General features: G+C 32.8%; 2 protein-coding genes across 3 annotated transcripts; both read right to left on the bottom strand.

Moving 5' to 3' along the window:
• Positions 1–1,440: 1,440 nt before the first annotated feature.
• On the bottom strand, positions 1,441–2,609 carry LOC149739478 (uncharacterized). The gene is made up of 3 exons (XM_089871696.1): positions 2,465–2,609; positions 1,751–1,973; positions 1,441–1,669 (listed from the first exon to the last, which is right to left on the bottom strand). The coding sequence occupies exons 1-3, from the start codon at positions 2,483–2,485 to the stop codon at positions 1,593–1,595; spliced, it is 321 nt and encodes a 106-aa protein (XP_089727822.1). The 5' UTR covers positions 2,486–2,609; the 3' UTR covers positions 1,441–1,592.
• A 459-nt stretch (positions 2,610–3,068) lies between these two features.
• On the bottom strand, positions 3,069–13,575 carry LOC149739477 (synaptotagmin-like protein 4). 2 transcript variants are annotated; one of them, XM_089871649.1, is made up of 18 exons: positions 12,102–13,575; positions 11,717–11,829; positions 9,629–9,776; positions 9,074–9,138; positions 8,839–8,957; positions 8,448–8,540; positions 8,164–8,196; positions 7,956–8,091; positions 7,793–7,903; positions 7,364–7,506; positions 6,975–7,117; positions 6,174–6,272; positions 5,315–5,388; positions 5,031–5,199; positions 4,423–4,584; positions 4,000–4,181; positions 3,538–3,749; positions 3,069–3,352 (listed from the first exon to the last, which is right to left on the bottom strand). In XM_089871649.1, exons 1-18 carry the CDS (start codon positions 12,102–12,104, stop codon positions 3,255–3,257), a joined length of 2,103 nt encoding a protein of 700 aa, XP_089727775.1. In that variant the 5' UTR covers positions 12,105–13,575; the 3' UTR covers positions 3,069–3,254. The 2 variants fall into 2 exon arrangements, with proteins under 2 accessions (XP_089727775.1, XP_089727776.1); XM_089871650.1 differs by having other exon boundaries at positions 7,956–8,076; positions 12,102–13,573.
• Between the last annotated feature and the right edge of the window lies 1 nt (position 13,576).

The raw sequence follows: 13,576 nt of genomic DNA, 5'->3' as shown, positions 1-13,576 counted from the left end.
AGCCGCGTTTACTTTTATGCATAAACTGTAAATGAATAAACTTTTCTTAACACGACATATATATCTCTCAATTAAAGTTATTAGAGACGTTGTTTTAACCTAACTTGTCCATGTAATGAACATAAATGCACGAGCCAGCTATCCTCTACCTTACATACATTCTTATACATATGACGTCATCACGCGGATAGCAAGCAGATAGGATTAAACCGGCACGAGTTTCAGATTACGGTAAATCTACATCATTCAATTTAACACTTGGGGTTAAAAAGTTCAGTGGTAATATTGCATATATAATTCAACCAAGAACACTAATTACTATGATACTGTGAGGTATAAGATGGGATATCGTTAGCACCTAAAAATATTTTCGCTGCTACTATTGTGGGTGTATGCGTCCTTGGCCACTTAACCGCAATCATTACAGGAAGTTAAATTTATTACAGAAAGGCCAGATATTAATATTACTGGGTGAACCCACTGGCCGTATGCTTATTTAACATAAAGGCTTGCATGAAGTATCAATAGTATATTTTTGCATTTGTTCTCAATAGTATATTTTTGCATTTGTTATATTTTTGCATATTAAAAAGGGGGTTATCTTCATGCAGAAATATAAAGTTTGGACGCATAAATTTCTAAAGAAAACTGCTATATAGTAGGATGGGGGAAGATGGGACACCTTTAGCGCATAATATTCAAATATTTTGATCGTGTTTTAAACAATTGATAACAGTCTATGGGAGTCGTGACAGTTTTATTGTTCTTTGTTTTCTACCAAATGGGACGAGAAAATAGAATGAAAAGGTGTCCAAACTCCCCCCACCTTACTACATAATTAACTTTCACATCAAATAAATTCAAGCAAAAATAGTCTGTTGGCTTTGCAGGTTACATGTTGTACATTCCTAGTCTAAGTTGTTAACTTGTTAGCCATAAATAAAAACAAATATATCAACAAGAAAAACGATCACCCACACAGTTACATTCGTGGCTAACTCGTAAGCTAACACGAGGTGTACGAAACAGAACACCTCGTGTTATGTCACATTCGTTTATTCATTCAGTCATACTAAACTAAACTTGGTTTTAACAATCACCAACGCCCTTTTAGAGCCGTGAGGATACGGTAACGCCTATAACTCTGTAAAATGTTTACTTCCAAAAGAAAATAAAAACATGACTAGTTTACGAAATATGAGTAAGATACGAAATGCCCTAAATTAGTTTGCGTGTTAATTTCACAAAAGCTTTAAACTCTTTACATCTGAAAGGTTATTGTGAGAGAATAAAGTTTCCTTAAATAACATCGACTTTTTCTCTACTCAACCAAGTGATTGGAATTTATAAATACGATAGAGGTTGAGGGTCAATTAGGAATGTTGAGATGTTCCAGTGATAGAATCGGATTTGCTTTTTAAGGAATATAAACGTCGGATTAGCTGAAACGTCATTTATTTTTGTAATGTGTATTTCAGAAAGATCGTTTTAAAAAAGAGAATTTAACAAGTAATGCAACAAAAAGGGGAAATTTATTCAGCTTTTACAAGTTTTGTAGAATGCGTCATTCGTTGAAACAGATCAGCAAACATTTAGGCTATAATGTAAGATGCTATCGCTGCAAATGTAACGGTTGCAATAGTCAGTGGAACTTTATGGAGGACGACCGCTGAAATAAAAATAAAATGATTAATATTTGAAAGATTTGTAGAATAACAGTAAATAATTATAAGGCCACAAATTTGTTTACCTCCGCTTGGAGTTGTAGCATCAGGTTCGCCTGCTGAGTTATCCGAATCTTCAGTTGTTGGCGGATCGGTGGCAGGTGGGTTGGTGGCCGGAGCAGCTGTTGGGGCAGGGGTTGTGTCACCATCTGTGGCAGTGTCATCTGTACCGGAATCAGTGACTCCCGAATCCGTTGTTTGAGCATAACAGGACACGCATAGTAATGCCACAATCACCAAGAGAAAAATCTTTAAATAACAAAAGGTCGCAGTTAAGTATGTTTAGTTACGAATTGTTCCGAGAAAAGAAGTGACTAAACAGCCTAGTCAGGCTTTTTAAATCATACATGATGCTTCATTCGCCTCCAGAGTTACTCATGTTCATGTGATGGCAAGGTAACCGTGTAGCCCATTATCATAATTGCTGTGTGTCATCAAGCACCGTCGATTCAAGGTTAAAGTTGTATTTTTTATGCCATGAGTGCCCTAGGTAAGCAGTAAATGGTATTGATAAACTAAATATAACTTCTACTACGATAACGCTTCCAGTCTATACTTTCTGAGGCATATATCACATAATAAACGTTCATACGGAATATTATAAAATGTTAATGAAGGCAGATGTGATAATAATATTAGCGGACAGCACTGACACGCTAGTATTTTATACTTAAACTATAAATCAATTGTTGGTTTTCATAAAAGCCTATCTACACTATTACTTCAGGTAAAATACTTACCGAGTTTCGAATCAGATTCATTTTCTTTGTAGCCTTTTATGTGATTCCCTAAAATACTGTAGTTGCAATATATTAGGATCCTAAACCCGTTTTTTCAAAATGGAGAATATGTTGCAAAATTTTAACCAATCACTGTTTTGTTGCTATAGCAACCTTTATCATCAAATAACTGACATATCATTATGTCATAAACGCATTGTTACGCATTTCAAATCCACGCAAAATGGAATCTGCCTCGTGTTGCCTTCGTTTTTTTCCAAGCCCCCTAATTTGCAATTTCATTTTTCATACCATAGGGTGGTTTAACGACTGTCGTTTTGTTAGTGATTCCGGCGGCGTGGCATAGTAGTTAGCGCCTGCCTATAATCCAGAGGTAATGGGTTCAATGCTCGACGCTACTACCATTGTGGGCGTATGTGTCTTTAGAGAAAAAACACTTAACGGCAAGTGCTCTAACCCAGTGGTCACTAATGGGTCGTAAAGTGTTATGTTTACAAAATACCATTCTGAACTATATGTTAGACATCCCTTTTTAAAAAAGCAGATGGGACAAAAATCATAAAAACAGTAATTGCAACAATCATGTTCGAAATATAACGAAATGTTTTGTGCAAATATTGTTTATTTACAGCGGATACTGCGTTATAAATAAATCAGGTAATCACTTAATTAGAAGTACTAATACTATTTAACAGTTACAAAGTTGCTATTAAGTCAAAGCAAAACTAGGGTTTAAAAGAAGGCTGAAAGATTTAAAAGAGAAGGAAAAACTGTAGCAGATATAATATTTTTAACGGAAAACACGCAAGCAAATATTGGCAGATATCCAACGACCCGGAGAATCACAAATTGTTCTCCAAATAGTTCTTTCTTCCACTGTCGAAAGTTCTAAAAATATATAAATATTCTCACAATAAGCAAACAAAACAATAGAGGCAATAACATTGGTGTTGTAGTTTATACAAGCGGATCAGTTTGAAAATTATAACACATATCGTAGCAACATTGAAATAAAACTAAAAGAATGATGAAATACACTTCAATAATTAAAGTAATAAGAAATAAATTCATACCTTTTTCAGAAGAAAATATTGCCCCACCAAGGAAAGTGTGATTGTTTGTACGGTGTATTGCACTTCCATTAGGTTTGTGCCAAATACCGATCTTAAATGCGCTTTCCTCCACATTTATTCCACTTAAAGGAAGTCTTACAGTGCTGTTCCAGATTGGATTGTTTCCCTCCACAACATTGGTGACTGAATCTTCTTTTATTGGAAGAATACACCTAAATTTTTGGGTCATTTTATAACTAATATGATAAATCGTATAAGATATTTATTAGAGATTGGAACACATGCATGATTCTACGTTTAGAATGTCCATATTCAATAATTTATACCAAACTAATGTTGCAAAAACTTAAAATAAAACAGTTCTAAACAGATTAAACAAGACCATTATATAACCTGCACACATTTTAAGTCACTTTGGTTTCTGCATGATTAATTCTAGTACTAACAATAATAAAAAGTTACATTTTTGCATAAACATTTAAATTTCCTCTAGAAGAGCGAAGTGGTTCCAAATTCTTTGCTTGTTTCAACATAACCATAACCAGCCCTGACGCTTGCATTGGTGCAGGTGGTTTGTAACAAACCTCCATCAGTAAGTCGCCTTTATAAGGTCGAGCATGAGGAGCGTCCTCTTTTGATAGTTCCTGCAACAAAAACATAGCAAAATTGTTTGTTTGTCTAATATAAAACAAAAGCAAAGATCGGTATTTATAAAACAAAAAAAGAAAATCAAAATCAAAGCAATAGTCATGTTATAACAGGGAAGTCATATTTATTAAAAACAACAAACAGCTAGCAGAAAAACAACAGTTGTTAAAACACAAACAGTGATAGAGGCTATTTAGAGCCTTAGTAGTTCAGTCAATGTAAATAAATTCAACATACCTTGGGTTTCAGGGGATACCAGTGTGGTGTGTTTGTCCATTTCCAATTATCCAGGGAAATTTGAACATGACCAATAAAAATCTTTTTGCCGAAAACTCCCGCATTCCAAACTGACATTTCTAAAACTCTACTGCTTAGTTCAGCCATGGTGATGTTTGAAAACTAAAATTAAATATCTCAATAAATAGCCATTTTCAACTTTTTAAAATGAGAACTGAGTTACTGTCATTTATATTTGTGAGCCACCTTATCTCTGACGATGGGATACAGGTATGTATAGCAAATACAAATGATGTATTGGCTATTTGGCTTCAAGTAAAATTGCTCAATAGATAAGTACCTGTGGCACCACTAGTTCAAATATAAGTGATGGTATCTCGAAAAAATAGTACTATTTCGAAAGGGAAAAAGACTATATATATACATTTAAATTAAAATTAAAAATAGTTTTTGTTAAAAATGTGATGTTTTGGAGGTAGATTTATTTTTAAAGTTTGTTGGTAACTTTAGATTACTTTTGACAGTGTTTACCAATATACAAACTTTAATGAGTATGCTCCTTAAAAACATTCATAATTTGCAGTTTGTAGTTAAAAATGTTCGTATACCTTTAACTCCTGGTTAAATTTGGGAGACAGAGTGTTTTTCTTTATTGAAGTTTTCTTTTTCACACTTCGATCAGGAGTGAGATAACATTTGACATAAGCATCACATTTCTTATGCGAACTACTGACGAGATTACGGCACTCAACAATGTTTATTGTCAAAATACTGCGCCTGGTTGAATAAACAACAATAAACAAGTACTTCTCTTTAATGCACACTAAATTATGAATTACAAACAAAATAATTTTAATTTTACCACTAAATTTAAACCTAAACAAAACCTTACTTGTAATGAAACTCGAGCGCAAAATTAATTTCCCCACAACATGACAGTGGTGTGCTTCCATGTGATGAGTTATCCTGCAATGAATGAACGCAACAATGAATAAACAATGAATGAACGCAACTTAATTTATTCTCGTGTGGCCGGAAAATAGCAAATTGTTATAACACAGGTGTTCTGTTTCATACATCTTATGCCAGCTTACAAGTTTCCACATATGCAACTTTGTGAGTGATTATTTTTCTATATGACTAACAACTTGGACAACACATTAGTGACCACTGGGTTGCAACAATTGGCGTTAAGTATCCTGCACAATGACATATATACCTATGACGACAGCAGCGACAAGTCTGGAACCCATAACCTATGGGTCAGAGACTGGCGCGCTAGACACTGTGCCATGGTGCCGGGTTTATTTTATATTATCCTTAACGATATGACAAGACAAGTGTTTTTATAATGAATATTAAAAACTTAAATATAAATTAGTTACAACATAAAACATGCAAGAGATGTGAAAAGTAAAATTAACACAATATTAAATATTGTGTTATGTGAAAACTAAAACAACAACATAAAAGTTTTGTTACAAACAAATAAGATAAGCTATGTTCAGCATGCATCGCTAAAACAGAAATCGGACAAAACACAGCGGACACGAATATGAACCTTTCAAATGTAGCTGAAGAAACCACTGTATATATCTGTAAGTGAAAAACTATAAAGTTGAGTTTTACAATTCAATTAAAACTTCCACATTCTATTAAGGTTGCCTTCATTAAGGTATCTTTGTGAAAAACAATTTTTCAAGGAAGGGTTTTTAGATATTATGTCAGTCAGCAACAGTTTATTTGATTACCTGGATATTAGAAGTGGAAAGTGATGATTTTTTATTTAAATTATGGTTTGATTCTTCTTCTTCAATCACCATGTCACATTCTTGGCTGCTTTTGTTCAACTGGAAAAAATGGTGATAAAAACTATCAAATTAGAAAAATAGCAAAAAAAAAACTTTTCACTAAGGAAATAATCATCTTGTTGTATTTGCAATCGGCTGTGCAACAATGCATGGAAATTCCCCGAAGAAAAATTGTCACTTAACTTAATTTATTATTAATTGAACCTAGCTACATAACTAATTGCACTGACTTAGATCATTGTTAAACCAAATTATCAACACAAATGATCCACTCTTTCTTCAGAAAATGGTACAGAAGATAAACATAATGCATACTTAAAAATTGTAAAAAAGACTAAAAACTAATTTTAAAATGAGCAAAAAACATAGCAAAATCTTTTTTGTACTATAATGTTTTTAGTAGGCCTAGTTTAGAAACTGTCAAAGTTTAGTGACACCTTTTCTTAAGGGAATTCTTATGCATTGTCGTGTGGGCGATTTCTTTTATTTAAGCAGTTTGATTTTAATTATTATTTTTGAACCTTGCTGGTAACTTTAGACCACATTTGAGTATTCCTACCTATATTCAAATATTGGTTTTTCGTTAGTAGGCCTTTTTAAACCTCAAGTTGCTTGTTATGCCTTCAGGCTAAACTCAAGAAATGTCAGCTTTTATTGTTGGGTTTAAATTATTGACTTTGAAACGGGAGCTTTAATTTGACATAAAACTAAAAAAATTGCTAAACAGAAGAAAATACTCACTGAAGATCGGGAGCGTTTATGATAAGCAAACAATGAAGGCACAGATTTACTGAGAGATTTTTGGGACATCAGCTTTTTTCCAGCACTTCGAAATTTTTTTCTCATTTGTGAATTTCCCTTGCTTGACACTGCATCTTCTTTTTCTGGAAAAAAAGATTTTATCCATTTGTACAAAACAACTTAACATACCATAAAAGTTTAAATCATTTAAAAAAAACAAACAGGACTCCCTTAGCCAATGCTAAAACAATGCCCCTATTATTGCCCACAAAAGTGTTTAGTCTTCTTTATTCATTCTTCCCAATACAAACCTTGATATCTCCTAATTTAGTAACTCGCAACTCCTGCTTAAAAATTGATTACATAAAACATTCATAGAAATGTTGTACCTGATGCAATATCACTGATCGAGGAACTTCTTACAATAGTTATTTGTTCGGAAGGTCGAGATGTGATCGGAAGAGTTTGCGATTTGCTTTTGTTCCTCAATGATGTTGCAGGATCATTGTATGGAAGCGGAGGAAGTCGCGATCTTTAAATAATTATCAATGCTGTTTTATTATTACAGAGAAATAATATGATGCCAATTCTTAACAGGTTTGCTTTATTAACAACTTCTAGGATTTTGAACCACATGGTGGGGCAATTCAGGAGTTCATACTGCAGAGTATGTGTGGTAACTTTATATATTATGCAACTGCTGATTAATATGTAACTGTGTGCATGACAATTATTTTAATTAAGTAACAACCGTGAATATTAAGAACCTAAAAAAACTTATGGGTAGGTTTTCGTATATGGTTATAATATAAAAATACCTTGGTAAAGATGAATAGTGCGGACCATGTGTGGAGTGGAGTGGGCTATACATGGATGATGTTGTGGATTGTTCAGAATCAGATAAATAAGATTCTTTGCTTCGTGTTGATCTAAACCAATGTTGTTTCACACAAATACCTAACTCTGAAACTTGGTACTTACCGCAGAGAACTAATGAAACCGGTTTCAGCGGGTCCTTGTCTGTTTGATCTGGTTGAATATGCTTGCGAATGTGACTCAGTTGAGCTTCCAATACTCTCACAACTTCCCACTCTTACAATATCTGGAAATACAAGTTCTTTGAGAAACTACAAAAATAAAAATGTAAAAAACAACTTAGTATCCCTTCTATGATTAGGAAAATTAATACCTTGTTTTGAAGAGCTGCTGGTGAGATCCGATTCTGTAAATCAAGAAATATTAGTTTGGCCTTTAGACTTCATATTGAACAGCAGCTTAGATTTGGTTTACCTGTAGCATTGTGACCGCTAGTATTTTATTATTACATTGGTTTTTATTTTTTGGCAATATTTGATTTTCCTAGGGATGATGGAAATAAACTTTAAAAAAATACCTATCGCCAAACCCTCCAATTTAATTGTTACATACAAGCATAGATTAATTTTATAAAACATAAACATGAGATAAAATTACCAGATAAATCAGAGTAGGGTTTGGAAGAAGATTGGGAAGGAGCTGTGTAAGTAATGCTGGGTGCTACTCTATCACGCGATGTCATTGTTGTTTCTATAATATTTAAAACATTGTTAAACTGATCATGGTGACTTGTGAGTTTATAGTTTTAGCCTTCACCAACACAACACATAATAAATATTAATTTTATTATACATGAAATTCAAAGACGTTGGAAGCTAAATCTGCTGCAAAGCTTCATGCAGATCCATTGTATTTAAAACACCAACCAAATTATTATCAAACCTGATGTCCACTGTAAAATTTATAAAAATGACAGTCTTATCACTTAATTAAACAATATTAAAGTTCTAATCAGAATAAAAGTGGGGTAAAGACAATTTGAACATACTTTGAGTTGGTCTTGGTTTTCCAACGGCGTGTTTTAACAAAATACTTCCTTCTGACATTTGCTTCAACTCAGCTCTCATCATGTCATAAAACCATTCACCCGTCTCTGCTTTTATCTTCCTAAGAACAAGTCTTCAAGTTACTTTTTTGCTTTACAATAAATCGGTCTGTATATTGTTGTATATTTAGTAACTGAACAGTGTTGATTTAAATGAAATAGAAGCAACTAAACTTACACTTCAGCAAAACAAACCAAGCACATCCACAATGATTTATGTTCAATTCGACAGTCTTGACATATCTGAAAACAAAAGCAAAATGTTATTATAAAAATTACAACATTGGAAAACAATGCTGGTAGAAGAATTCTATTTTTAGTATTCAATACATTTATTCAAGGTTTAACAGTTAACTGTGTTTAATGTTATTTTAATCTCTGTCGTGTGTTTTCTTTTAATGTTCTAGGCTTAATTTGACCTGGAACTTAACATTTATTATTTGCGGTTCAGTCTTTACAATAGTTTTTGATCATGTCATAACTTAATACTTGGGACACAAGATTTGAAGATAATTTTTGGATTAAAAAAGATTATTGCGATTTGTCACAATAAATGTTTTCCAAAAAGTACTATGCTAGAATGCTACATATGTATACTATGAAATCTATTTAAAACTGGTTTTATATATAATGCTACAGTCATAATGTCATACCAAGTTTAAAACTCCACTCATTCAATGTATTACGACATTGTACAAATAAACCATATAATGATCCTACATTCCTACTGTACCTTGTGTTTACAAACTGGGCAGTTCTGCGCTTTATTGACAATGAAACCCGTTTTCATTTTACAACGTTCACATATGTTAGTTGGGTAATTCACTTCAACATTTTTTGCGCCTTTTCGTTTAATCCCACGAAGTTCTTTTTTCAATTTCCTTAATGAAGTGTACAATACAATTTTATTGATTACAAAATATTTTTTAAACAGAATATATACACTTAGTAGGCCTAAATATGTAAGAGATTACCAGTTCTACAAGTAATGCAGTAAAAAACACAAATAGCTACAGGCTTAACAACATAGATTCTAAACACCAATATATAGTAGTGTGCTGTAAGACGGATACCGCACATAAAAACCAAAATAAATTCGCAATCGCCTGGGAGTATGGCATACACACAAACTGTTACATTATTAGCTTGTGACCTCATATAATGAAGTCATAAATACTATTTCCTCGCACATCTGTAATTGTCTAATTACACAATAATGCTGAGTGTGCCATAATTTCTTTGTTTCCGATTAACCAACAGTGGTTGGCGTTAAATGAATGTGATTTGCAACAGTAGTTGACAATATTCATATTTCGAATTTTAACATCTTTGATTACAAAATAATTGGCACATGCCTTCAAATTTGGGATGGTTTTTTCAGGATTGTAAAAATACCCCTTTTTCAGTGATAATGTCACCGTCCGAATTGTCTAAACGTCCGGATTTTTTTAATAGAAATAAATCCTATTTATATTAAAATTAACTCTCTTACGTTCGGCAAACAATATAGTCTTTGGTTTCTTAGTTCAGTAACTATTGACGACATAAACGTGCGCTCTATATTAACTGTATCGGTTACCTGACGGAACGGTTCGTGCTAATATTAAAAAAAAATACATTTTCCTAACACCCACTATACTTATTTTGACACAAACCATGTCACAAGGAACCTTTATGCGGTGAATTTAAAATGATATTACATTTATTAAAATGACATTTATCGTGGATTAAAAATGTAACGATGATTACGTCATAATGCATTTGATAAACTATTAAAATTTTAGAAAACAATTGTGGTTTATGTGCTTCTATATTTCGTATAATTGTTTGAATCCCGACATAGTTATTTTAAGCCAGCAACCAAGAATAGTTTAAACTCTGAATGCAGGTATATTTTTATGTAAATATTAAATGGTGCAAATATAAAAGCGAGGAGTGACGCTATCAGTTAATTGGAACCAACGCAAATTGTAATATATTATTACAAAGCATCTTCCCGGCCGAGCCTGGAAAGAAGCCAAGAAAACATCGTTTGTTGGCACCGCACGAGAACCAGAGTCTCATTACATCATTTTTCACGAGAATAAGTTCACAACGATTGCTTTGCTTATGTGTTAAATTGTATGCTACCGCATGCGACTTCCTTTATTTCCTACGCCGGCGCAGAGCGTAAAAATGTGACGCTCATTCACAATGTTTCGATTTCGTGGTTTGTTGGGCAGTGGGCACATTCCTCCTGATTGTTACGTAATGAAACGTCATAGTTATGTTGCAATAAGACATGTGACAAAACAATTAAGCGCAAAATGACCAAATTGCAGCACGGCAATGTTTGTTACTCGAGCGAATTCGTTAGCTGATAATTACGAACACGCGACGAACATAAAACATTAGATCGCAGCTTTAACAACCGTTTCTATCGCACAGGCGCCCGCAGTAGACTGTGGTTAGTAATACGCTTTATAACAAAATTTGGTAACTTGGGTGACAGACGCACGTTAAATATAATACGCCCGGATTTTCAATAAAATTAAACGATCACCTTCCGGATTTACAACTTTTACAATCCTGGGTTATTTATTAAATAAAAGTAGCACATTTAAAAATCTACAAGGGTGCTCCACACTCCTATATTGTTCACCAGTATTTCCTAATTCTTTTTTTTATTAACAGCGCTGATTAACAGGTTGAAGGATATGATTATATAATTCTGTAAACATTCTTTGTTTACCAAGAAATGGAACAATAAAATAGAATGAAAACATAGTCCGTCTTACCTCAACCTACTATATAACCATAATAAACATAATTAAATAAATACATCACTCTCTGCTGTTCCTGAAGTCGTAGCTTTTCATCTCGCTTCAAAACATCCAAGATCATGTCCCTCTCTGTCTCTGTAAGGAATCCAACATCAACAGATTCCAACCACGCCTGAAATATTTCATTTTATTTCATCTACATTTATATGTTATATAGCACAGACTATCTGTCAGCTAACATAATGCTATGTTTGAATGATATTTAACCAGGTACAGAAACAATAATTTTTTTGCAAAACAAATAAGGTTAACATTTGAAGTTTTCACAGATTTAATTCAGATTTTAACATAAGTCGTAGTATTTATTATTGTATATGTGCTGATCAAAGTGCACAGACCAATATTGTAATAAGTAGTTGAATCAAAACTTGATTAGAATATTACCATGTTGATTTGTGGTGAGTATTCGGCCTAGTAGGACCAAGGGGTGCAGCAATTCTTAGGTCAAATCATTACTTTACAACAGAACATGCCATTCAGTATTACATATAGAGCAATATATTAACCAGATATTTAATTGCAGCGATTCACACACATGAAGTAGAACAACAGTTCCCCCTTAATATTGTTTCTATAATAAACTGTCAGCATATTAACATAAACTTTAATTATCTCTTCAAATACAGTAACGAAGATTAGAATATTTAAAACAGAAAAACAAAAATAAGCAGCAAAACGACAGTCATAAATAATGACTCATCATACATACGCTGCAGGTCAAACTACTTGATTACGACACGCGGATGTACGAATGCTTACAGAAAACAACCAAAATGTGATTAAAGTTCATATTACTTAAAGTCGTTACAGATAGTGGTGTTTATGCATTATATAGTTACAGATGGTGGTATATAACTAAAATATAGTTACGGATGGTGGTACAGTTTTCTTTATAAAGCTATAAAACTAGTTTATTCGTTCACACACAAAAAGTACAAAATTTCATCGCTTTACTATGATTTAGCGAGCATTAAAAAATAGCACCTTACTATTTCGCATTTTTTTACCTGTTCAAAGTATCCTTTTTCTATTTTACATATTTTTAAAAAATTTAAAACAGTAATCGGCTTTGACGCGCGTTATATAAAGTCAAGGTAATACTTTCGAATAATTCTGTTATATTATTTTCCTGATTATCATTAAATGGTGTCCCATCTTTTCCCCACCAAAGTGTCCCATCTTTCCCTACCCTACAATATATACCACCTACTATATAATGCATAATAAACATCACCATTCGTAAGTATAAAATTCATATATATATGACACCATCCGTAAGTATAAAATTCATATATATATGACACCATCCGTAACTATATATTGCATAAACACCATCCATAAGTATAAAATGCATATAAACACCATCATTGGTAACTATATATTACATATATATATTATATACCAATATACCATCCTTAGTTAATATGGTTGTATATTTTGTTTGTTGTTCGTAAGCATCCAAAATCTAACTGTGCAAAATATTTAAGTTGCAAAGTATTCAATTCTGTAACATCATTTTCCTGATTATTATTAAATGGGCGTCCGTAAAAAGAAAAAGAAAAAAAACGTTCGTCTAATAAAATGTGGCATCTTTTCCATCCTACTAGTCTATATCCATAGTAAATAAATAAATATACCATAGTACAACGTGTACTGTGATAATATAGCTGACATCTATGTTCTTTGACAATAACAACAAAGAATGTAGGCAAATACTACAAGCAAGAACCAAAGTGATCCTATAGAATACAAAAATTATAGCAGCCATTTTCGATATCTTCTACTCGTGCCACTAAAATAAAATGTGGGCACTGCACTAACTGGACCACAACGGTACCGAATCTAAAATAAAATTTTAA

The sequence above is a fragment of the Ciona robusta genome, chromosome 2 (assembly GCF_009617815.1).
Source record: "Ciona robusta chromosome 2, ASM961781v2".
In the NCBI taxonomy this organism is placed as follows: domain Eukaryota; kingdom Metazoa; phylum Chordata; class Ascidiacea; order Phlebobranchia; family Cionidae; genus Ciona; species Ciona robusta.
The sequence above is the reverse complement of the archived record's forward strand: the minus strand, read 5'-3'. Positions and strand labels throughout refer to the sequence as shown.